General features: G+C 45.5%; 1 protein-coding gene across 5 annotated transcripts in view; it reads right to left on the bottom strand.

Moving 5' to 3' along the window:
• Positions 1–25,278, bottom strand: part of NUDT14 (nudix hydrolase 14) — a 53,595-nt gene that overhangs the window by 16,154 nt on the left and 12,163 nt on the right. For 3 of the 5 annotated variants that reach the window (XM_028746157.2, XM_028745820.2, XM_028745904.2), the window contains exons 2-3: positions 14,553–14,596; positions 5,478–5,570 (exon numbers count right to left, since the gene is read on the bottom strand). In XM_028746157.2, the coding sequence (XP_028601990.2) occupies positions 5,478–5,570; positions 14,553–14,596 (137 nt within the window). The remainder of the gene's footprint in view (positions 1–5,477; positions 5,571–14,552; positions 14,597–25,278) is intronic. The other 2 variants (XM_077923345.1, XM_028746071.2) reach the window with 1 other exon arrangement.

The following is a 25,278-nucleotide window of genomic DNA, read 5'->3' as shown; positions in this document are numbered from 1 at the left end:
TTTAGAAAACATCTGTAGGCAGCCCTGTTTAGGGAAGTTTTTAATGTTTGATGCTTTATCGTGTTTTTAATATTCTGTTGGGAGCCACTCAGAGTGGCTGGGGTATAATAAATAAATAAATAAATAAATAAATAAATAAATAAATAATTTGTGTCTCTTGTTTGGCACTGGAACCTCAGCATCTGTTGTCCTCTCCCCAATGAGGGAGGCTTGGGGAGGATAGTGAAGACTAGGCATTGGGGGGGGGGTGAGGCTAGGTAGCGAAAGTGTGTGTGTTTGTGTGTGTGTGTGTGAATGTCATTTTGATGTGGGAGATGCTCCAAGGGAGCAACACCCAATTAGGAATACTGTACAGCCAAGGTTTTTTTTTCCGGGGGGGGGGGCAGAGGCATGTTTGCATATTAATGGATGTTGAACCCTTACTTGACAACACAGTAACCATTCTGGTGCTACTTGGATTCCAGTTGTCCTGGATTTCTTCGGATAATGAGGAGGGGGCTTCCACCATTGGAAAGTGCACACACAAACATTATTAAAAGGTTTATTTGAACAAATGAAATGCTTTATATCCCCCCCCTCCCCCGTATTGTAGTGACAACATATTTGGCACCATAATGGACGAAAGATTAGATCCGGCCACTGTGTTGTGTTATGGGAATGCCTAAGCAGAACACAAGGGCAGGAAAAGAGTAGAGTCTCCTTGGAATGTATGAAGCATACACAAGAATTTAATCTGAAATTGACATCAAAAGGCCCCGAACAATAGCTCTCATGTGCAAACATGCCAGAAATGCATACAATTTGTTTTTGTTCTTACACCCTCCCTGGAGAATACAGTCAACAAAACTTTGTTTCGGGTCCATTGGGATGCTGAGAGACTACAGAAAGAGCCGATGGGAAGAGAAAACTCCTTGGGAAGCGAGGGTGCCTCTGACCTGCATATACTGCTCCCTCACTTGCAAAGGCTTGCCCGTTCAAGTCAAGAGAATATTCCCAAGCTCATCCCTTTGGCCGGGGCAACTCCTCCTCCTCCCAATGAATCCTGCAAACTCAGGAGATCAGTGCTCACACCAGAGAGCTCAGAGGAGCGCTGCAATTGCTCGAGTCACTGAGTCAGGGATCCCAAAGCTTGAACCAGCAGATTTGACCCTAACTGACTGCTCGTCTGGGAACTTTGCTCCAGAAACTATGCTGCTCATCAAGGGGTTGTGATACGACGGTATTGTCATCTTGCAATGCTCCACCCTCTGGGACAGCCAATTGCTCCAAGCAGTTCCCAGCAGGGTAATACTTCTGGAGTAGCCTGCAGTCCTTTCCCCTGAGCAAAGCCACTTCCGCCTTAAGGAGGAGGTGGGGTTGCGGGCACTCAAGACCCCTTCTCGTGTGCAGGGGTGTGGTCAGCCCTGTGCGATTGGGGGGCTCTGGCTGTGTCACTCCCAGGCTGACCAACCCGGTTGGTCTGGAGGTGTGGCCCGCTCAATTTAAATGGGACGCAGCCGGGAGATCTCCTCTTTCCTCTCTCACCAGCTCCTGTTTTTTTTTTTTTAAAAAAATCCTTTAATTTGCTTTAAACAAATACAGATAAATATAAACAACCAAAATTACAAAAGAAAAATCCTTAATAATAATAAAAATGAAAAAAGCTAAAAAACTACAAAAAATATCAAAGTACATGGCATAGAACATAAGCCATTATGGGAAAGGAAAAAGGAAAAGGGAAAAGGAAAGAAGAAGAAGAGTTTAGATTTGATATCCCGCTTTATCAGTACCCGAAGGAGTCTCAAAGCGGCCAACAATCTCCTTTCCCTTCCTCCCTCACAACAAACACTCTGTGAGGTGAGTGGGGCTGAGAGACTTCAGAAAAGTGTGACTAGCCCAAGGTCACCCAGCAGCTGCATGTGGAGGAGCAGGGAAGTGAACCCGGTTCACCAGATTACGAGTCTACCGCTCTTAACCACTACACCACACTGGCTCTCCAGGAGGAGGCGGAAAAAAAGAAAAAAGAAGAAAAGAGGAAGATGAGCCAAAACACAAGAAGGCTCATCTATTGTACGCTTCCGTCAAGGTCACAACAGGTCATTATTCTTATCAATTCTCTCTATCTGCATTCCATAGAATCCCTCATCTTGGAACCAGGGAACATTTCCCTATGCCGTATCATTCTAAACATCACCAGGTCTTTCTTGATGAACCCTTATCCCCTAGATAATTATTTAAACAGCTCCTGTATTTCCTTGCTCGTGGATCTCCTCCGTTGGATCTCTTCCGCTCCCCGTGTTGGCTGCCGTTCCTTCTGGGCTTGGTACAGTTCACAGCCTCTCTGCCGGCTTCCGTGAGCGCTCCTGGTTCCTCACTCCTGGTTCCTCACTCCTGGTTCCTCGCACCTATTCCAAGGTGCGTTTACAGGTCGGCTTTGGGGCGCAGTGCTGCTCTCTGTTCCTCGCTCTAGGAAGCTTTGGAAGGCGCATTCGGGTGACCAGCTTGGAGGCACATTTGGGGGTTGATCAGCTGAGAGGCGCAGGACAGCTCTCCCTGCTCGATCTTGCTCTGTGTGTCTGTGTCCTATCACTGATGCTTGACTTTTGTTCCCTGTTCAATTCTTACTCCTTTCCAGCCTCATGGGTGGGCAGATTCCTTTTTAGCTAGTAATGGAAAAGGTAAAGGACCCCTGGATGCTTACGTCCAGTCGAAATCAACTAAGGGGTGAGGCGCTCATCTCGCTTCAGGCCAAGGGAGCCGGCATTTGTCCGCAGACAGCTTTTCCAGATCATGTGGCCAGCATGACTAAACTGCTTCTGGCGTACAGAACACTGTGACGAGTGCCAGAGCGCACGGAAACGCTGTTTACCTTCCCGATGCAGTGATACCTATTTATCTACTCACACTGGTATGCTTTCGAGCTGCTAGGCTGGCAGGAGCTGGGACAGAGCAATGGAAGCTCACCCTGTTGAATGGATTTGAACCGCCAACCTTCTAAGTGGCAAGCCCAAGAGGCTTGAAGGTTTAGACCATAGCGCTATTAGCTAGTGACCTCAGCAAGCCTTTGACATTGCTTCCTGCAAGTTTCAGATGGGTCCTTGTGATTGACTTTGTGATTGAAGTCCTTGTCCAGACTTCACCTCCATTCTTTTCCAGCACAGATGAAGAATCAGTGCATCTCACTTTAGAACTCTGCAAACTTTGCCCACTTCCTCCCTTGACTCGGATCTTGATTCTGCAAGCACTCTTGGCAACAGCAGTGGGCAGGAGTTACCTGCAACCCAATGTATGACAGTTTCATCGAATTTCATTTTCTTACCCTCTGCTTGAGAATGTTCCACCCAAACATCAGAGGATCTCATTAACAGAAACCATTGCCAGAAAAAGAAATCTGAATGAGACAGTTATATCTTTATAAGCTACTGAATTACTGGTGGTAGTGATGGGGATGACAACCAGTTGCAGCACAGTCCTAACCACGTCTACTCACAAGTATTACTGAATTCAATGGTTCTTATTCACAGGTTAGGACTACAGCCTTCGTCTCAGGATGAAACTGGATGTAGAGCTAAAACAGTCCTATACACAAACTCTCAAGTGCTGAGATTGTAAAAGCACTGAGTTCATAGAATAGAATCATAGAGTTGGAATAGACCACAAGGGCCATCAAGTCCAACCCCCTGCCAAGCAGGAAACACCATCAGAGCACTCCTGACATATGGTTGTCAAGCCTCTGCTTAAAGACCTCCAAAGAAGGAGACTCCACCACACTCCTTGGCAGCAAATTCCACTGTCGAACAGCTCTTACTGTCAGGAAGTTCTTCCTAATGTTTAGGTGGAATCTTCTTTCTTGTAGTTTGGATCCATTGCTCCGTGTCCGCTTCTCTGGAACAGCAGAAAACAACCTTTCTCCCTCCTCTATATGACATCCTTTTATATATTTGAACATGGCTATCATATCACCCCTTAACCCCTTAACCTAAGTTGGTTGAGTGGCGACTCAAATGGAGAAAAGCCAGGGGGAAAGGGAACTGGTAAAAAGCAAAAGAGATATTCACTAACTTCTCAGTTACAACCAATGCATAGTTTTTGAAGAAGGCAACTAAGAACAACACACCATAAACATACAATGTGATAAATGGAGTGACATTCACCTCCTTTAATCAGGCAGGCAGATCAAGCAGCTTAGGCAAGAGAAAACACAGCCACTCAACTCCAGGGCCGTTGCACTAAAGCTACAGCCTTTTGATTATTTTCTGGTGCAACCCCTTTCCTTTCCCAGAGCTTTAACCATTAATGCAGGCAGGCCCTGGATTAAATGTGGGCACGCCTGCACAATCTTTCGTTGGCTCATTGAGAGCTCCTTCAAAGCACGCTGCATCTCGCTCCCCCCACCAAAGGCCAATACCGTTCCAAATGGCTACTTAAGATGCCGCCCCTCAGAGACGCAAAGCCATAAGCTCTTGACAAAAACACTCAGCCTTTCATACTAATAGCCAAGTGGACGCTCTCCCCCTCAAAAAGGAAGATAATTAGAGAGGTCTAAAAGGCTATCCCTAAAGAAATGGTTTTTGCAACCCCCCCCCCCCCAAAAAAAGAAATTCATCATGCAATGTACATTTTTAAAAAATGCATTACAATCGTAAATTTGGCAAGTACGTTTTAACTTTTCTGCGGTGATGCAAAACACTACTAACCTGATGTTGTGGTCAAAGGGCTCCTTTCTTTTTTAAAACCACAATCCAGTATCAGATATATTTGGCAATGACTCCTGTTTGACGCAAGTGCTATGAGATTATATTGAGTTTTATAGCTTATTGTGCAAGAGTAAATTTATAACAGTGATGGTATTTGGGGTCTTAAGGACCTCAATCTTAATTTATATGGGTCCTAGAGGCCTAATTCAAACAGAACAACAAATCCCCCTCTTTCTCCACACTTGAAGGGAGAAAGCTTAAACCAGAGCTTTCCAAACTTTTCATGTTGGTGACACATTTTTCAGACATGAATCATTTTGTGACACAGTAATTCAGTTTTACTAACAAACCGGAAGTTAAACTAATCCCTTTCCAGCCCTGGGAGGAGCGCCGGGAGCGTTCGTGCAACACACCTACACACTACAGCCGACACACTAACGTGTCACGACACAGAGTTTGGAAAATTTTGGTTTAAACCATTCAGTTTGTAGAGAACAAGCTACGGTTTCCTGTTTTTTAATCTGAATAAAGGAAACTATGGTTTATGCACAACATAGTTACTCAAGAAACCAATGTATCAAATCACTGTATCCAGCAAAGTAGTGGGGAGGGGGGCATAGTTAGCATTTCACTTCAAGATTGGGCCATGACCTCCTGATACCTTCCTCCTGCAGTTTTCCATTTCATTAAATACCTTCTTACATGGATAAAAAATACTGAAGCGTTAACACCTCCTTATCTGAAATCCTGCATCAACATAAAGTAGGAATAGCAATGCTATAATCAAAATTATAATATAACCTGCAATAAAGCATGTCTCTCCTCCCAAAGCAGGCACTCTTAACTCTCCAATTGTTTGACTTCACCCCCGAAGGCACACTCTTCCAGTGTTTCCTGAGACAGACGGATGCCAAAAACAAATCAAAATTTTTAATGCAACCCCTGCAATAACTTAATTACAGTGGTTTCCTGCCCCTCATTAATGTTAACTGAAGCCTAAATGATTCCAAAACTCTTCTAGTTAAACATTCACATTGCGTGTGTGTCCATGTATCTGTGTTGAAACACCACAGAACCCCTTTATTGTACAAAACATGCATGAAAGATGAACTAAGAAGAGCAAAAGGAAATTGTTTTTTTATATGTATATATTTATGCACCTGCAGGGTTAAAACAACAACAGCGTGAATGGGGGGGGGGGAATTACTTTAGCAAGATATTCCTTGTGACGCCACAAGCAACAAGCCCTGCTCCTTTAACAATCAGCCTTGCAAGAGAATGAGGAGTAGCAATAATTTTTAAGGCGTATTAACAATCCCAGAAGCATCTATCTTTGAAACATAAACCACAGCTACAGATTATTACATTGGCTTGAGCTGCCTACGGCGTTTTATTTAATCAGCGTATAAAAGAATGAGGTGCCGAAGGACATTTTTTAAAACAAACAGACGCTCAGCAACATGGGTTCGTGTGTAATAATGGATAAAATATAGAGTGTAAGAAATTAAGCAACAACAAAAAAGGGAAGTGGGCTGTCGGGCCAACATTTTGTATACAATACACCGCATCAGTCACAGCATTTTAAAGTACAATATACTGTCTCTCTGTGTGAGATACTTTGGCCCACATCCCAGGATCCGCAAGACAAGGAGACCTCACTGTTCCAAATCATTTTAAGGCGGAGGCGCAGGGAATATTTAAATAAAATTTGAAGTCTATTGTGCTTATAGATTCACTCAGCTTTTTTTGGGGGGGGGGGGTGTCGCTTGCGACACGTGTTGCAATGACCTTTGATTATTTGTAAAAACTGTCTTGCCACCCCCACCCCCACAATGCATTACGTTAACACCCTAACCCTGAAGGAATCCAAAACTGCGATGGCACACAGAACAACTTGCACTGGTTGCCACGATGGCAGACCCAGTCCCCTGCCTGCTGGTTGCAATCTGTGCAGTGCATGTGGAGACAGCTTTTTAGAAACTAAGGGTGTGCCGCGAACGCAAGATTCACCTTGTGTCTGTTTTGGATCTGCTCTGTGGTGTTCCAATTAGATTTGTTATTTGGGTGACGATAATTCACTGGGGATAAAAACTAGACCAGTCCATCAAAGCAAAGGATCCCTTCTTTTCCTCTTTACTCCTTTCCCCTTTGGAATGCTAGTGTTTCCCCAATGAGTCTGGTTTAACTTCTCAGAAAAGGGATGGAAGAAAAGTTTGTGCATCTAACTTTCTGGATAAAGCAAGGCCACAAGGTGACTTGGAAGTTTAGAGGGTCCCTGATCCCACTCACGGCATCTTGTTAATGGTGCAATCCAAGGAGCACGATATCATTACTCAATTCACCCTGGTTTGCCTCATTATGAAGGCTAACAAAGAACCACTGCACACCCTCAGCAGAAATGATTTTCATGTGGTCTGTTGACGAAACACCCTAAACACTCTCTAAGAGTAGTTCCTAAGCTGTGCACTGAGGCACGCTAGTGTGCCATGAAAAAGTAGGAACATGGTAGTTGTCTTATGTGTTCATTTGTCTATTCTGTTGTCTACTCTGACTGGAAGTGGCTCTTCAGTGCCTCAGACAAGGTCTTCCCATCACCTACTACCTGATCCATCTGCTTGAATTTTGCGTAAGGAGAAGTAAGCTTCCCATTTTAATTCAGAAAAAAAGAGTACCGTATTTTTTGCTCTGTGAGACACGCCAGACTATAAGACGCACCTAGTTTTTGGAGGAGGAAAACAAGAAAAAAAAAAAAATTCTGAATCCCAGAAGCCAGAACAGCAAGAGGGATTGCTGTGCAGAGATCCCTCTTGCTGTTCTGGCTTCTGGGATAGCCGCACAAAGCCTCTTCAGGGCAGCGGGATGAAGGGTCCCCCTGCCCTGAAGAGCACACACATGACACACACACATTTCCCCTTACTTTTTAGGAGGGAAAAAGTGTGTCTTATAGAGCGAAAAATACGGTATTTCTCAGCTTTCGGAAAACTGGAAGCAGTGCCCTATCTTTCAGTCTTCCACCCATCCATATTTTTGTGCCACGATACAATTTTGCACATGCACATCTGCCAAGAGTGGTCATTGCCAGGGCTTTGATGCCAACCAAATCTACGGCAACAGAATGGCTCTGCAGATTTACTTGCCACGCTGGCAATGGCTGGCCTTTAAAGTCCATTCCCCTGAATTTGTTAGCAGTGTAATAATCCAAGGGACCTGGCCTTTAGGACTGGACTCTAATTGAAAATAAATTTATACACTATAGGAGGGCCAACCCAACAGGCTGTGTTATTTGCTAGCCTCCATCCAACCTGTGGTGCAATGGATGAGAATCTCACCTTTGTCAAAGAGGCATTGTCTCAACCACACACAAAAAGCAGATGGTTTCATAAATGCACACCTCAATTCTTCCAGGTGAGCAGGAGGCACCATCATGCTTCAGGGGCGCATTCCAGACAGACAAAAGCTTTTGAGAAGTGTGTGGGGCAGGGCTGGGGTGTGGCCTAGGGAAAAGGGGTGTGGCTTGGGGAAAGGCATGGCTTGGGGGAAGCCCAAGGGCTGAGAAGACCCAAGAGCCGCATGTGATTCATTTCAAGGCAGCTCCCTATGTTCCAATTAAGGTCCCGTCCAAAGGATAATTATGAACGTGTGATACATACAAATCAGATAGTTATCTCAGTTGAAAGATATTTGGTTCTTTGGCTCATTCCTCTCGACAAAGGCAGGATGAAATTCATTATTCCCTGCATCATCCTTGATAAAGAGGTGTCAAGTCCAGACTCGACCAGCTTCCAAACCCTGCTGATTGCACAACATCCCTTCGCAGCTTGTTCAAAAAGCTTTTCCTTAATGTTTAACCTGAAATGTTCTGTCTTCAGCTTCAGATGTCTACTTGTTCTGTTCGCGGTGGCCAAGGAAGATAATTGATACCTGTCTGTTTTTAAAGATCTCTTTACATGTTTATAAAGAGCACTCTTGTCTCCCTGTAAGCCTTCAGGGCCCAAGTATGAACAAGCCTCCCTCTTGTAACAATTCCCCTTGTTTGGTTTTCATTCAGCATGTTTGCTTGGTCTCCTTTGAACTCCACCCCCCCATTCAGAATATGTTGAAAATATTTAGCATTACTCAAAGATCCACTCGAGCTTTTTATCATTTTGGCTCGTGTAATTACTGGGCTGCCAAATCCCATTGCATGATGATGGAGAGGTACTTCGGCTGGTACCTCCCACTATGCCCGATAGAAAAGCCTGATTTGTTCAGTTACAGGGCTCTGGGAAGGCCATCATGAGGGCTCTGGCAGCTTATTGGTGACCTTCCCAGAGCCCAGTAAACAAGGAAAACCTGCTGGGTGCAGAGGTGGGGGGAATAAATCAATGGAGAACGGGGAATGGTAGGCTTCCCCTGCTCTCCTTTTGTTATTTATTCATTCCTCCATCCTGGGGACGCGGGTGGCCTGCTGATCGTCAGGTCGGCGGTTCGAATCCCTGCGGCGGGGTGCGCTCCCGTTGCTCGGTCCCAGCGCCTGCCAACCTAGCAGTTCGAAAGCACCCTCGGGTGCAAGTAGATAAATAGGGACCGCTTACTGGCGGGAACGTAAATGGCATTTCCATGTGCTGCGCTGGCTCACCAGATGCAGCTTGTCACACTGGCCACGTGACCCGGAAGTGTCTGCGGACAGCGCTGGCTCCCAGCCTATAGAGTGAGATGAGCGCACAACCCTAGAGTCTGGCAAGACTGGCCCGTACGGGCAGGGGTACCTTTACCTTTACATTCCTCCATCCATGTAAGGTAGTGATCACATATATGTAAACTGAGCGTACGTTGCAGGCCCAGTGTATTCAATGCTTTCAACATGAATTGAGTTCCCAGGTGGGTTATCACATGCACTGGCTATTTTGCAGGGTCTTGTGTGAATTGCATAGTACACAGTTCGACAAATAGTGGGACCGTTGGGTGGGGTTTGGAGGCCACCCAGAACCTTTTGGCCTTACAGTATGACAGCAGGAGATCTAGGAGAAGCGTCAGTAACAAAAACAGAACAAAAAGGTTTCCTTTGTGTGCAGCTGTTGTTTAAATTTAGTACTCCAAAAGTTAAAAAAATGGGTATTTTGTGGCAGCATCCAAAAAGTCGCAATTAAAAAACAAAACAAAAAAAACAAGAATCATGATACATAAAATATGTTGGTCTACAGCTGAGCTTTCCAAACTGTGTGTTGTGACACGTGTTGGCTGCCGTGTGCAGGTATGTCATGCAAACGCTCCCCGTGCTCCTCCCAGGGCTGGAAACGGGTGAGTTTAACCTCCGGTTTGCTAGTACTGGGACGCGGGTGGCGCTGTGGGTAAAACCTCAGTGCCTAGGACTGTCGTATGGTCGGCGGTTCGAATCCCCGCGGTGGGGTGAGCTCCCGTCATCCGGTCCCAGCTCCTGCCCACCTAGCAGTTCGAAAGCACCCCTAAGTGCAAGTAGATAAATAGGTACCACTTTATAGTGGGAAGGTAAGCGGCGTTTCCGTGCGCTGCGTTGGCTCGCCAGAGCAGCTTCGTCACGCTGGCCACGTGACCCGGAAGTGTCTTCGGACAGCGCTGGCTCCTGGCCTCTTAAGCGAGATGAGCACACAACCCCAGAGTCGGTCACGATTGGCCCGTACGGGCAGGGGTACCTTTACCTTTGCTAGCAAAACTGAACTGCTCCTCTAGAAAGTGTGTCACCAACATGAAAAAAGTTTGGGAAGCTCTGATTTACAGGCTTCCTGAAAGGTGTGGGAAGGTTCCTAGAATTCTTTAAAGCGTGAAGTTTTTATGGAAACATGTTACAGTTTTTTCTCTCTCGTTTTGACTCTGCAAAAACTCCCTTTACCTTGCCTCAGTCTGAGGCTTGCCTCTTGTTTTTGCGGGGACTCTTCTGTACGTGATCATTACGCCCACAAAGGTTAAGGGTGCTATGCCTGAGGGCTGACGTGAAAAAAGTGCGACTCAGACCTCCCAAACCTGTAAAAGGATCTCTCATTTCAGCTGCATATATAACATGCATTTGAGACATATTTGCATACATTTAAAGGGTGCTGGGGAAGAGTAGCTCTGTAAAGGATAACCTACAATTCCCAGAATTCTTTGGGCATAAGCATGTGCTTTAAATTTACGGTGCACACACAGCCTCTGTCAGAGAGCTACCACTCCCAGCACCATTAACAAACTGCAGTTAACAACACTATTATTTATTACAGGGCAGTTTACAATATGAATTCTTCAGAGGTGGGCAGGTGCTTTAAAACTACCGTATTTTTCACTCTATAAGATGCACATTTTCCCCTCCAAAAATTAAGAGGAAATGTGTGTGCGTCTTATGGAGCGAATGCAGGCTCCTTGGCTTCAGCGATAGCAACATGAAGCCTCCGAAGCGCAGTGGGAGCGCTCCCACTGCGCTCCTTGGCTTTGCATTGCTATCTTTGAAGCCTGGAGAGCGAGAGGGGTTGGTGCGCACCAACCCCTCTCGCTCACCGGGCTTCAAAGATAGCCACCTGAAGTCTCTGGAGCACAGCGGGAGCTCCCGCTGCGCTCCGGAGGCTTCGGCTTGCTATTGCTGAAGCCAAGGAGCCTGCATTCACTCCATAAGACAAGGTGCGTCCTATGGTCGGGTGCATCCTATAGAGCGAAAAATACGGTACCTTATGAATGTTACCTTAGAAAGGTGTATTTATCTAGGACAGCAGTGCTGGTTGGTACTGACGGCAGTTTTCATCCAAAACATTTGTAGGGCACCAGCTTGGGAAAGACTGATCCAGTATATGCTCACATTGGCTAATTTAATGAGCCTGGTTTTTTTTAAAAAAATGCTCAGTAGTTTCTACCACATGCATGGACCTGGGATTGAAGGCCAAGTAGTTTGGAATCTTGTTATCTTTAGTGATTACTTAAATTTAGAATATTATGAGCGCATTCAAAATATCTTATTTTGCGATCTGAATGCATCACTACTAAAAAAGGAAACTTTCTTTTAGCATGGTCCCACAGCTTAACGCACTGCGTCACAATTGAGACCGCAAAGGCAACTGATCTCCAGTTGTGATTTTAAAAAGGAAAGGAAAAGAGGAGTAAACAACGTGGAAAGACTAATGAATGAATCTGTAAAAAAAGTAGTACAATGCTTTCAGTAATTCAAATCTCAACATCATTAGCCACAGCCAATTTGACTGAGAGGAGCAACCTCTTTTGCATAGGCGCCAATGAAATGAACATGAGTTTTCAATGTCGGTGGCATGTATACCTTTGTAATGCAAGGGAGTTGAGTTAATATGTGAGCATTATGTTGCTTGTTCAGTGCATGGAGCATCCGTATTAGAGGCCAGAACAGTTCGCCCGTCACCCATAATCCTTCCTCCAATGCCTGGAATTGGCTGCTATCAACATGTGAAAAGGTTCTAGGGGTCTTGGTGGACCACAAGCTTAACATGAGTCAACAGTGCGATGAGGCAGCAAAAAGAAAAGAAAAGAAGCTAGTGCTATTCTTGTTCTTGTTGTTTAGTCGTTTAGTTGTGTCTGACTCTTCGTGACCCCATGGACCAGAGCATGCCAGGCACTCCTCTCTTCCACTGCCTCCCGCAGTTTGGTCAAACTCATGCTGGTAGCTCCCAGAACACTGTCTAACCATCTTGTCCTCTGTTGTCCCCTTCTCCTTGCACCCTCCATCTTTCCCAGCATCAGGGTCTTTTCCAGGGAGTCTTCTCTTCTCATGAGGTGGCCAAAGTATTGGAGCTTCAGCTTCACAATCTGTCCTTCCAGTGAGCACTCAGGGCTGATTTCCTCCAGAATGGATAGGTTTGATCTTCTTGCAGTCCATGGGACTCTCAAGAGTCTCCTCCAGCACCATAATTCAAAAGCATCAGTTCTTCGGCGATCCGCCTTCTTTATAGTCCAGCTCTCACTTCCATACATCACTACTGGGAAAACCATAGCTTTAAGTATACGGACCTTTGTTGGCAAGTTGATGTCTCTGCTTTATAAGATGCTGTCTAGCACTGTCTAGTGCTATTCTAGGTTGCCTCAACAGCAGTATCAGATCAGGGAAGTGATAGTCCTACTCTATTCTGCTTTGGTTAGACTGCACCAGGAATACTGTGACCAGTTCCAGGCACCACAATTTAAGATGGATGTTGACAAGCTGGAAGGTGTGCAGAGGAGGGCAACCAAGATGATCAAACGTCTGGAAACCAAGTCTTATGAGGAATGGTTGAAGGATCTGGGTATGTTGCAAAGAGAAGCAAATCGGGTGACCCCCAAGCGTGCTGCACGTTTGAGAAAGGGCAGATTACGAAACTGGTCAAGCCAAGAAGTAAATAAAAAAGAACGCAAGAGGCTTGCAGCGCAGGAGGCATCCGCAACGAGTTCTACCCCAAAATAAAATTGATCTCTGCATTAACAGTTCCGGATGACAAACTTAGGGGCCTGGGGTGAAGAAGCCCTTTGTATTCCTACAAAGGTATAAAGGCTGCAGTGCAGAGCAAGATGGCTTGGCATGCTCACGGTTGAATGCTGTGCTCTGTAGTCACAAAAAAAGTTGCCGGATGACAGCTGCTGCACATGCGAAGGCAACAAATGTTTTGTGACCAGAGATGACTGGTGTGACACGTGCACCTTATGCAATCGTGTAAAACAGCAAGCAGCTATTTTAAAAACGTCCTGTGAAAAAGTCCTTTAAAAACTATAATTGCAAAAAAACACACACCCCACCCAGCCCTTCTAGAAAACATATTTAGTGAGCTTTTCTCTGTAATCCCCCCCTCCTTTAAAAGGCTGCTAGGTATCATAGCTGCAGTACTTATGAAGTGTTATATGCTGGAGAAACAATTTATGAAGTTATTATGTTCGAGAACAGCAAGGCGTAGCGAAGTACTGCATTTCCAGCAATTCACTGATCTCTCTAATCCCCCAAAGGAAACCTCTGGAGACTGGCCTCTCTTCTCCAAGCCGAACAGTGATGTTTTTGAAGTGTGTTCCCTGGCTTTGGAACTCCCTTCCTCTGTGGGCATACAAACAGTCTAAACCAAGGGTCAAACTAGACGTGACACTAAATGCATCACTTGGAAACACGTCAGGGCTTTTGAAATTTAATAATAGATGCGTGGGAGGCGGGGGAAAGCTTTTTTTCAATACAGTATATGGCTAACAGCAGCGTGGGGGGTTTCAATAGGAATGCAGCCGGGAAGGGTTAAACTTACCCTCTCCGTGTGATGCAGCCCCCATCTATTAGTCTATTAATATCACATCTGATTTGGCCCAGAAAGCCAATTCAAACTATTAGGAGGGGAATGAGGAATGGTTCATATAGAAAATGTACTGCGTCAGTATGAAGATTGGGGGGGTGGATGGTATGCTTGAATGCATAGCCATGTTTTGAATTTCCCTGTATGGCTAAAACCAACATATCAGCCCAAACCCAAACAAATAAATCTCTTCTAGTCTAGCTGAAACCTCCTTCCTGGTGCACTGTTCCCCTTTGAGAGGATGGTATAAGTGCCAGACCTTTCACAGAGATTTGCTGTTTGTACACAACCAAATGGATGCATGGATTGGATCAAACTGGTTAAGAGACTGAACTATAATTCAGGAAATCTCTGGTTTGAATTTTGCCTCTGCTGTGAATTCACCAAATGTCCTTAAGCAATACTCTCGCTCTAACTCTTAGTTTCAATGCCAGGCCTTATAGGACAACCGGCTCACCTGAGAGGGTTTGGTATACGAAGGATGATGAATGCGAACAATCAGAAGTGCTATATGACTGTTAAGTGGATAGATAGATAGATAGATAGATAGATAGATAGATAAGATGAGAGAGAAAACTGATTGGTTGAAGGAATATGTAAAAGAAAAAAATGCTGCAAAATTTACCTGTCATGTGTCCTCATGAAATCCCATTTCTTTGAAATGCCATTCTGCAAAACAAAAAAGCCATCCCTAACAATTAGTACAGTATGTTAGTCTTCAATCAACCAATCAACCAATTGTTCCATACATGTGTATGGTTTAAATGCTATTGTAGCTTATGTTGGAAGCTGTTTGTATTTGGCACAGAGGTGGCATAGAAATAGTGTTACAATAAATACATTTGATCAGTTTAGAATATTTTGCCAAGAACTATGGCAGTAAAGGGAAAGCAATGCTGGGGCTGGGGGCTGGGGGGTGAGGAACTGGTGCCACCGGGGGAGAGATACGGGGTCTAGAACCACCATCCTAGCTTCTGTTGACCTACTTGGTCTCCTTTAAAAATTCCCAGCTGGATGACCAATGGCAAGAGAGGGCAAGGTTCCTGCACCTTATCATGGTTGCACATAAAACACGCCATGTACCTACTCTAGGCTTCATTTCTCACCATCTAGTCCTTGTGAGAATGAAGGAAATAAGTCACATGTTACCCCTGTATTTTCTGGAATTACGCTACAACCTCTTTTCAGCCTTTGGGTTTTTATTCATTCATTTGCCATTTCACACCAAGGAGTTTTCCAAAGCAACTTACAACATAAAGCTTAAAAAACCCATATAAAGCACAACAGCTAAGCATGCTCATCCAAGATTAATTATAAAAGGGCAAATCCTTTTAGGAAAATGAGCACCGAAACAGGCCGAAACCCGCTCACTCACTGCCCTTCAGATTAATGATCAAAGGCCTGAATGTACAGCAATATTTTAGCATTTAGCACCAGGCTTGCTTTCCGGGAGAGAGCACTGTACAAGTGGGGAGCCACCACCGAAAAGGCCCTTTCTTGTGTTGCCACCATGCTCAACTACCTCAGAGGAAGCAGGGGGAGAAGGGCCTCGGGTGGCAAAAGGCTCCTTGTTTCATTGTGTTATGTTTATTTGTTGGTTTAAAATCGTATCTGTACATAGGCAGAATTTCATTCAGACTTTTGCACAAGGCCCTGGTTCATCTTTTGATGAACAGCAGCTAAGAAATACTTCACATAAATAAATTGTCGCAATGTGTGAACAAGGCTCATTTGGCAGCATGTTGAAAACCTTAAGCCAGGTGAGAGAAGAAGAAAAAGGATGAAACTGAGTCGCTGGGTGGGTGAAGATGCAGCACAACAAAGGCAGGCCTGAAGGCTTCTATACGGAATTTGTCAGGGCAACTGAACACAGAACAGTTGGTGGGGATTAGGCGACTGCAACACTGCCTTGGATAATAAGCTTCTGAACTTCTAGAAGTTTAACCAGGCTTTTTGCTGCTGTTGACACTGACTGTTTGTCCAATGGCTGGTTTATATGACATTTCCACAGGGCTAATTACAAAGTGGTTGCTCATTCTAGGAGAAACTCTCCTCAGACTGCTCTGAAAGCAGCTCTGAAAGCAGTTAAAACTGACCAAATCTATAAGGAGGTGTCATGGGGGGCGGGGAATGTATTTAGTTAAATATGCAGGCTTGGATCCTAAGATAAGTTAAGGGTGTTCACAGAGGGAAAGCTTCCCCCCACCCCCCATTGCCCAGATATCACTTGTGACCCCTGAAAGGCCTCTCTGGCAGACAGGGGTTCCCTCCTGAACAATGTGGGGTTCAAGCCTGATCACTCCCTGCAGAGATTCACCCCAGCCCACGTAGTTCACAAAAGCCCCAAAACCTTCCAAATAGGCTTCAGGTAATTGCAGGGGGATGTATTTTCTTTCAAAATGCGGGGATTTGCACTCTCCAGCGGGAGAGAGCACCCAGCAGGTTTAAAAACACTCTCAGAATTAAGCAACAGTATAGCATGAAATATAAATTGTTACAACTCTTTTGCAAATCCTGTTTAGTCTGCTTTAAAGCTCTTGCCCCCCCCCCCCAACCCTCTGCCAATGAACAGACCACACACTCTTAAGTAAGTTAAAAATGCTTTACTTACTAAAGCCAAAGGTCTGGTTCATGCATTATTCCACGCAGCAGCAAAGAGAACACAAGTACTTTTGGGTGCAAATACAGACTTTGGCAATCCCATCTGCCATTGAACCCAATGTGTTTTCACTATATGCAATTTTGGCTTTAGGTGCGATCCCTGGAACATAATCCCTGTGTTAAATTGCAGGCTTGCTGTGCTACATAAGCCTGACACAATTTCAAAGTGCTTATCTTTCTTTACCAAATACAAGAAAAATATACGTGCTAGATTAGATCACTAAGCTAGGCCTTTGGAAGATCTTCCGAAGAAAGCTGGAAGCTTTCCAATTTAAATGATCCTATTCAAATTTGCATAAGGTAATGTAAAAATTTGCAGAAAATTTCCCAATTCGAAAGTTTTCCAGAAAACTCATCTGTACCTGGCCCAAACAATTTCATTTAGTAGCACACTGCAAAGACAGAGCTTTCCACTTTTGTGGACTGTTTAATCTACAATAATGAAGACATAAATAGATTTAGAGTCCTCTAGGATAGGCATGTTTTCGCTTATCCCTATGCACTGGTCCAACAAAGCTTTGCAAAGGAATATCAAGGAGCAAGATTCAATTTTGCATGGCCAGCTTGCACCTGTCCAAATAAATAATGCAATAAACAAATGAAAGTGTCCAGCATCCCATTGTTTGCTGTGGCAGAAACTCAAATGACTGCCATTTGCTGCCATTGTCCTTGTGTAATGCAATTTGAACTCGGCTCTATGCAGCCGAGTTTCTATTGTGCCAAATGCCTGGCTCTTTGCTAAGAGCCCGCTATGAAGGCTGCTAATTATTAATTCCAGGTAAACAGTTGCCAATGGTTATATGACTCTGTGTACTTTGCAGAACAATAAATCCAACTGTGCTTATAGTGATTTTTATCAAGAAATGGGCAAGTTCGTGGCACTGATTTATCTTTCTCCTGTTCAACAAACCTGCATATTCATAGAATGATGAAGAGATGGGCAAATGGGAATACACTGGTGGGTGTGGGGGGGGGGTCTTGTAGGGCCCCTAACATAGCCCTACAACTGCAACTACTGCAACCATTATTATGCACTCCAACCTCTGCCTGTTACTTGGGAGAAACAACTGAGAAATGTTAGCAAGAGTATTAAGATCCCTTTGCTTGTGTCTCAACTTATGGGGGAGCAAGTCAGTAGCTGTCAAGGGCCGGCTGGGCACAGAGGAATGGTGGGAGGCACCAGCTGGGGAACTATCAAGGGACGAAGGTTCAGAGGCTGGGAAGTGGTGGTGGGATGACGATGAGTGGTCAGAAGGAGAAGAGGGAGCAGACTGGGAGGAGGTGTTGGAAGCTGAAGAGGTAACAGGGCTTAGTGAGCAGGAAGAGTCTGTGGTAGAGAGAAGTCCAGAATCAGAATGAGAAACTGAAGCAAGCAAGTGGGAAGAGGGAGGTCAAGAGGCAGAGATGAATCAGGCTGGGTAAGTGTCACGGGGGGTCTCCCCCTCCTGCTGAGACAAGCTCCCCTCCCCCATGTCTCCCAGAATCAGAAGAGGGCTGAAATGGGTGTAGCAGTGGCAGGCTGCATGCAGGTGCAGTCTCTGATTGCCTGAAAAAAGACTGAAGAGGAGGGGCCTTAGATGGCTGTGGGGAGTTGGGGATTTTCAGTCTCAGCAACTGATTCAGGGAGTAAGACCTACCAGGGATGGGCAGCGGTGCTCATTAGGCCTGAAACTCAGCCAAGTCTGGGAAGATCATGTTTTTGCTAATGAAGAGTTAACGCCAACTTTGAGCAGTGTGTGATTTACTGCTGGCTTGCTCTATGACAGTAGCCTCCACCGATGCAAAACGTAGCCCCTCATTAGAAACTGCTCGACTTTTCAGGGTTTGCAAAGTAAACAGCAGTCTTGTTTATTTCTCTTACTGCAACCAGTTTGTGCATTTGAACATTTAAATGTGATGTAATCAAGTGGATCCATGTTTTGCATGCACGTTCTCTCCCCCCTCCCCCGCACGCAAATAGCTAAAACAACAGAAAGCCTCCGGCAGCATCTCTTTCGTAGTAACTCATCTCCAAAGGCCTGTTTAAATAAACATGTTTCTACCTGTCTGTTACCCCCAAGCAATGCTAAACTGGTTGGCCTACTTCGGGAGAGGGTGCCATAACATGGAGGCCACAGCTGAGAAGGCCCTGCCCCAAAAGACTGCAAAATACTATGCCCCACCACCACCGCCTGGCATAAACTCAGAAAAAGATCTTGCCATTAGATCTGTAAAGGCAAGGTATGAAGGTGCTCCCTCTATGGCAATCAGGTTTTTAGTTCAAGGAATCAGAGTTGGAAGGGACCTTGAGGATCATCTAACCTAACCCCTTGCAATGCAGCAATATGGAGCTGTTCCATATGGGGATGGAACCTGCAACCTTGGTGTTATGAGACCAGGCTGTAACAAACTGAGCTATTTACATTTGAAAATGATCTGCAATGTGTACTGTCTCCAAGCTCAGTAGCAAAACACCTGCTTTTCATTCAGGTGGGCCCAGATTCAACCCCTGGCATTTCCAGTTAAAAACCTCTCAGGTAGGGAGGTTGGGAAAGCTTTGACTACTATCAGTGCAGACAGGGTCCCCATTCTGGACTGGATGAACCAATGGGTCTGACTCAGTATAAGGCAGACAACCTTTCTCCCTAAGCCAAGCTGTGCTAGCCGCACAAAAACAAGAGGAAGATGCTTAACCATCATTCTCAACATGAACCATCTCCTTGTCTGCTGCACTTTTCGCTCCCACTTTATTTATCCATTTTCCATTTTAGCTTAATGGAAATTGATTTCACATCCATGTGGTTTGCAGGAAAAGATGACGGGAGATTTCATAATTTGGGGTTGTTGGATTGGATTTTTTCTTTTTCTTTTTGCTAGCTGCATTATTAATGCCGGCTACTGTCATGTGAAGTCAATAGCTAACATCTCCAGTGACTATGGCAATGCCCTGGCACGCTCTTTACCTCTAGGTCAATCTGAACTTGGCGCGATTCGTTAGTGTGCATTTCCATTTGCATGCCTCCACCCCTGCATTGTTTCAATTAGCCCTGTTTTAGGGCATCACTTTGAGCGCGGCCTTCGTGTAAACAGAATTAACGAGGAAGAGAAAACAAGGCTTCGCCTTCCGTGCCAATCGCCGCTTAAAACCAGGAGGGGATTTTGAAAGGAAGCACACAAGTCTATTCTCCATGCGATATTGTGAAATCGGAATTATCAACATAAATTGTACATCGCAAAACAGAGGCAGCACGTTTGGGCTTGCACAGATTTCTACGGAACAAACTGAACTGAGCTCCTTTCTACTCCCCGTTGCAAGAAGAATGGCATTCCAACACCCCCTGAAGTGGGCGAAAAATATGGCTCCCCTTTCAAAAGACGTTTCCCAACACTATGGAAAGGAAGTCTGGTGTGGCAGATACAGCACTAAACTTGGCCCTGAGCTCAAACATCTGCCTACCTCTCTCTTGACAACCTTGCCTGTCCACCTAATCTAAACTTCTCGGGGTTTTCATGAGGGCAATATGGGATAATCCCCATATAATACCACCCTGAGCTCCTTGGAGGAAGAGTGGGATGCGAATGTGATCAGTAAACAGATGACTGTTGGTACTGAATAATTGGATGAGATTGTTATCTTCAGCTGTGATACTGCGCTTCCCAGTGTCCATTGGGAGCTCTGAGGTGTTTGAGGACAACCCCAAAATTCAGGGGGGATGGATGAAATCAGGCTGCTATAAGAAAAACCCCACTCACCTCTGCATCTAGCTCTCTCCTCCACTGAGCTGGGAAGCATCATGGCCGGCTCTACCATTGGGCAAGGTGAGGCGGCCAGCCTCAATAAACAGATTTAAGGCTGCCGTTATTATTCTCACTTGCTATTGTATTTATGTTATGCTACCACAGAGGGTTTAATTGGTATTTTCTGCTGCAGGCACCAAGAATGAATCCCGTTTGTATCTCAAGTTGGCTACCTTGAACTAAAAAGACATTTAAACCAACCAATCGGGGGACGAGTAGAAACTATCTCCCCGCCCCCTCCCAAGAATGGTACACAACCCAAAAGTCGCACTGTAATTTTTACAAACCGTATCCATTTTAGTCTTCAAAGCGAGGGTTATATTTTGGCAGGAGACTGTAATGAAACTGCATCCAGATGGTGAAGGCAGTATAGTTTTACTGTTCAAAAGGTGTCGTTTTTACCCATTAGGAGGCAAAACAAACATTTGAGAAGTGCATTCACTTCTTCAGCTGTTCATGTGAAACAGGGGGCCAGGCCACTATTTTTATTTCAAACCCATCAGCTCCAAGGACAGGTAAGCTAAAATCTGCAAAATTTCCCTTTATTTTTAAGACAGCATCGTGAGGTGGATTTGTAGGCACAAACTGACACAGCTTTTACTCCTAGGATTTATAAACCCTTGATTTACTTTGTGATGAGGCAACCAATGCCGCCAAATTTTAAACAGATGAGTTATTTCTGCCAGCATGTGGAAGTGGAGAGAAAGTGTCAGGCTTGGGCCAGGGAGACCTGGGTTCAAATCCCCGACCCAGCCACAAAGCTAAACGAGTGGCCTTTGAGCCAGTCACGATCTAACCTTCCTTATGGGATTGCTGTGCAGATAAAACAGAAAGGAAGGGAACCAAGTATACCATCTTAAGCTCCTTAGAAGGGAGGCACAGAATGCCTCTATACTGTATATTGCTTTGTCATCCAAAGCAATCGCATTCTGTCTATAAAGCCCACTCTTTTCCTCAAGCAAGCAGACAGTACTATGCTGAACTTGATACCTGAAAGGGGGGAGGATATGTCGCCGGCACTAGGAAAGCTGATAGGTTCAGGGGTCAAAGCTACGGCTTTTCCTGCTACCTTCAGTTTACTGCTAGGTCAGCAACTGCATCTAAGGTTATAACCTGGGATGCAGATGTGAGGCAACTGGAACTGGCACAAATTGATTCTGGGGGTGGGGGGTGGGGAGCAACTTGGCGCTTCAGTAAAAGAAAGAGCCGAAAGGTGGACGTTATACCACTTAGTGTTATATGGCTCATTTTTAAATAAGGGATGATAAAAATAATAATAATATTATTTATACCCCGCCCATCTGGCTGGGCTTCCCCAGCCACTTTGTGCGGCTCTGAACAGAATATTAAAAACACGATAAAACATCAAACATTAAAAACTTCCCTAAACAGGGCTGCCTTCAGGTGTCTTCTAAAAGTCAGATAGTTGTTTATTTTATTGAAATCAGATGGGAGGGCTTTCCACAGGGCGGGCGCCACCACCGGGAAGGCCCTCTGCCTGGTTCCATGTAGCTTTGCTTCTCGCAGTGAGGGAACCAGCAGAAGACTTTTGAAAGAGGACCTCAGTGTCTGGGCTGAAAGATGGGGTTGGAGACGCTCCTTCACGTATACTGGGCCGAGGCCATTTAGGGCTTTAAAGGTCAGCAAGCACCAACACTTTGAATTGTGCTCGGAAACATACTGGGAGCCAATGTAGGTCTTTCAGGACCGGTGTTATATGGTCTCGGCAGCCACTCCCTGTCACCAGTCTCGCCACTGCATACTAGATTAATTGTACTTTCCGGGTCACCTTCAAAGGTAGCCCCATTTAGAGTGCATTGCCTTACACAGAGTGAGAATACTTGGTCCACCTAGCTGAGTGCTGTCTACACTGGCTGGTAGCGACTCTCTGAGGTTTCTGCAGGGGAATTCAGCCACGGATCTTCCACAGATGCTCTACCATTGAGCTACGGCCCTTTCCCCAATAATTAATTTGCTTAAAAAAAAAAAGAAAAAGACAGGGCCCAGCTATACATTCTGGGAACAGTCCAACACTTCCTACATGCCGCACAACGAAGACTGAATGATGCTCATAAAATAATTGTGTGAGGTTGCAGGTAAACTGGGGTGCACTGAGTTGCGTCCCCCACTTCTATTTCCCAAGGGGAAAATCTTCCAGCAAGAGCCAGATTTCTACCAAAACATCCACAGTCAATCCTGGCCCAACCTTTCCCTCTATGAAAAGGGGAAAGCAAGCAGCGATGTGACTGTAAGTGCGGAGAAAGAGACCTTAAAATAAACACCATTTAGCCATGTTTGCTACACTGGTGCGCCAAAGCACTCGGTGCAATTCACAACTCAAAATAATGGCTAAGAGAGATGATACTTTATAGGGGAGGCAGAGGAAAATGAGCAAGTAGAAGCTCTATACTAACTCCCCCAGTGGAACCTGGTGGAATTGAAGAATATGCAACCAACCTTTCCACTAAAACCTGAAGACAGAAACTGCCAGGGTCAGATCATTATTCCTCTGTAGCAACCTCCCAAGCCTTCTTGCTTTTTTAAAAAGAGAAAAAGGAACCACCAGAAGGAGAAGCACTAATATAGAGCATTTAGCAGGTGAGGATTTTCACTTTTGTGGGAGTTGTAACTATAATGCCTTATTTAAAATATCTCCGTATTTTAAATCAGAATCACAAAAGTCTTTTTAACAAGCTATCCTCCTATTGGTATGTTTCACTTTGAAAGCAACAACCGTTTTAGTAGCTCAGCCTCCTCAAAGTTCCAGAGAAGCCATTTTCCGCTCACTTGCTTTGAAAGTCATTAAAATAACTTGATGAAGAGCAGCAGCGGGGGGTTAATGGAAGGCAAGGCTTACACACAATCTTTAGATTTCCCCCGAAGACTTTCTCACAGGACCTTCTTACAAAAATCACGAGGACCTTTCACCTCCCTCCAGTCCCCTGCAAAAATCAATACAAAATGGACAGATGCTACCAAGCCCCCGATTTTAAATTATGTCTTACATAACATAGCGAGCGGCCCTCTCCCTCTCTCCAATCGTGAACCTGCAAAACATATGCTTAAAAGGATGGCGAGTTTCCGTGTGCATGTGTTAAGTTTGGAGTAGACAGGATGCTATGAAAGAGGACAGCAATAGTTCACGGGTAAACTTTCATTACCCATTGGTGATAAATAGAGTGGCTGGGCGAAGGACAAGAATACTTCTTCACCAAGAGCCAGTTCACACACGCCCATCACTTAAGGGCCAGGTAAGGGGACGCGGGTGGCGCTGTGGGTTAAACCACAGAGCCTAGGACTTGCTGATCAGAAGGTAAGCGGTTCGAATCCCCGTGACGGGGTGAGCTCCCGTTGCTCGGTCCCTGCTCCCGCCAAACTAGCAGTTTGAAAGCATGTCAAAGTGCAAGTAGATAAATAGGTACCGCTCCAGCGGGAAGGTAAACTGCGTTTCCGTGTGCTGCTCTGGTTCGCCAGAAGCGGCTTAGTCATGCTGGCCACATGGCCCGGAAGCTGTACGCCGGCTCCCTTGGCCAATAAAGCGAGATGAGCACCACAAGCCCAGAGTCGTCTGCGACTGGACCTAATGGTTAGGGGTCCCTTTACCTTTTACCTTTAAGAGCAACACTGTTAGATCACTCTAAAACGGTCCATTTAGTGCAGCATCCTGTTTCCCCGCAGCAGCTAACTTGATATGGCTGGAATTGGGATGGCAGATTTCCCCAGGCCACACACCCCTGCCAGTCAGTTGATATCACTGGGTGACATCACCTGATGGGTAGGGTTGAATCCTGCTGGGTGCAGCTTCACCAGGGTGCTGCCTGCAGGCAGGGGCAGACAACTTAAGGCCCGTGGGCCGGATGCGGCCCAATCACCTTCTCAATCCGGCCCACGGATGGTCTGGTAATCTGCGTGTTTTTACATGAGTAGAATGTGTGCTTTTATTTAAAATGCATCTCTGGGTTATTTGTGGGGCATAGGAATTCGTTCATTTTTTTTCCTTTCCAAAATATAGTCCGGCCCACCACATGGTCCGAGGGACGGTGGACCGGCCCACGGCTGAAAAAGGTTGCTGACCCCTGCCTGCAGGGGACGCACTGCTGAAGCTGACCCCAACCTGCAGATGAACTTTGACAGATGGGCAGGACTTCCCACCTACAAGTCACCTGACACCAGGTGATTGACAGGGGTATAGCCCCACCCATCAGTCAAAACTGGCCTGACGGGTGAAGTGGAGATAAATATCCGAAACAAAAAAGATCCTAACCCTGAGATATGAGAAGTTCACAAACAGAGTGCGAAGGTGCTGATAACACCAATATGCAGCTGCATTGCAAGGGTTGGACTAGATGGTCCTCAGGGTCCCTTCCAACTCTGCACTTCTATGATTATATGATCCCTACCCCCAGCAACTTGTATTTAGAAGCATAACATTTCTTCTGATTAATTTTATCATGGTTAGCAGCTGTTAAGAAGACCTGTCATCCATGATTTGCAGGGAAGCACGAATGTTCCATCACATATTAAATGTCATGTAAGTTCACAGTGGGGATGCGGGTGGCGCTGTGGGTAAAACCTCAGTGCCTAGGACTTGCCGATCGTCAGGTCGGCGGTTCGAATCCCCGCGGCGGGGTGTGCTGCCAACCTAGCAGTTCGAAAGCACCCCTGGGTGCAAGTAGATAAATAGGGACCGCTTACCAGCGGGAAGGTAAACGGCGTTTCCGTGTGCTGCGCTGGCTCGCCAGATGCAGCTTTGTCATGCTGGCCACGTGACCCGGAAGTGTCTTCAGACAGCGCTGGCCCCCGGCCTCTTAAGTGAGATGGGCGCACAACCCTAAAGTCTGGCAAGACTGGCCCGTACGGGCAGGGGTACCTTTACCTTTAAGTTCACAGTCTCAAACACCACCATTTCTCAG

The sequence above is a fragment of the Podarcis muralis genome, chromosome 1, assembly GCF_964188315.1.
Source record: "Podarcis muralis chromosome 1, rPodMur119.hap1.1, whole genome shotgun sequence".
Classification (NCBI taxonomy): Eukaryota; Metazoa; Chordata; class Lepidosauria; order Squamata; family Lacertidae; genus Podarcis; species Podarcis muralis.
This window is presented reverse-complemented; position numbering and strand designations above follow the sequence as displayed.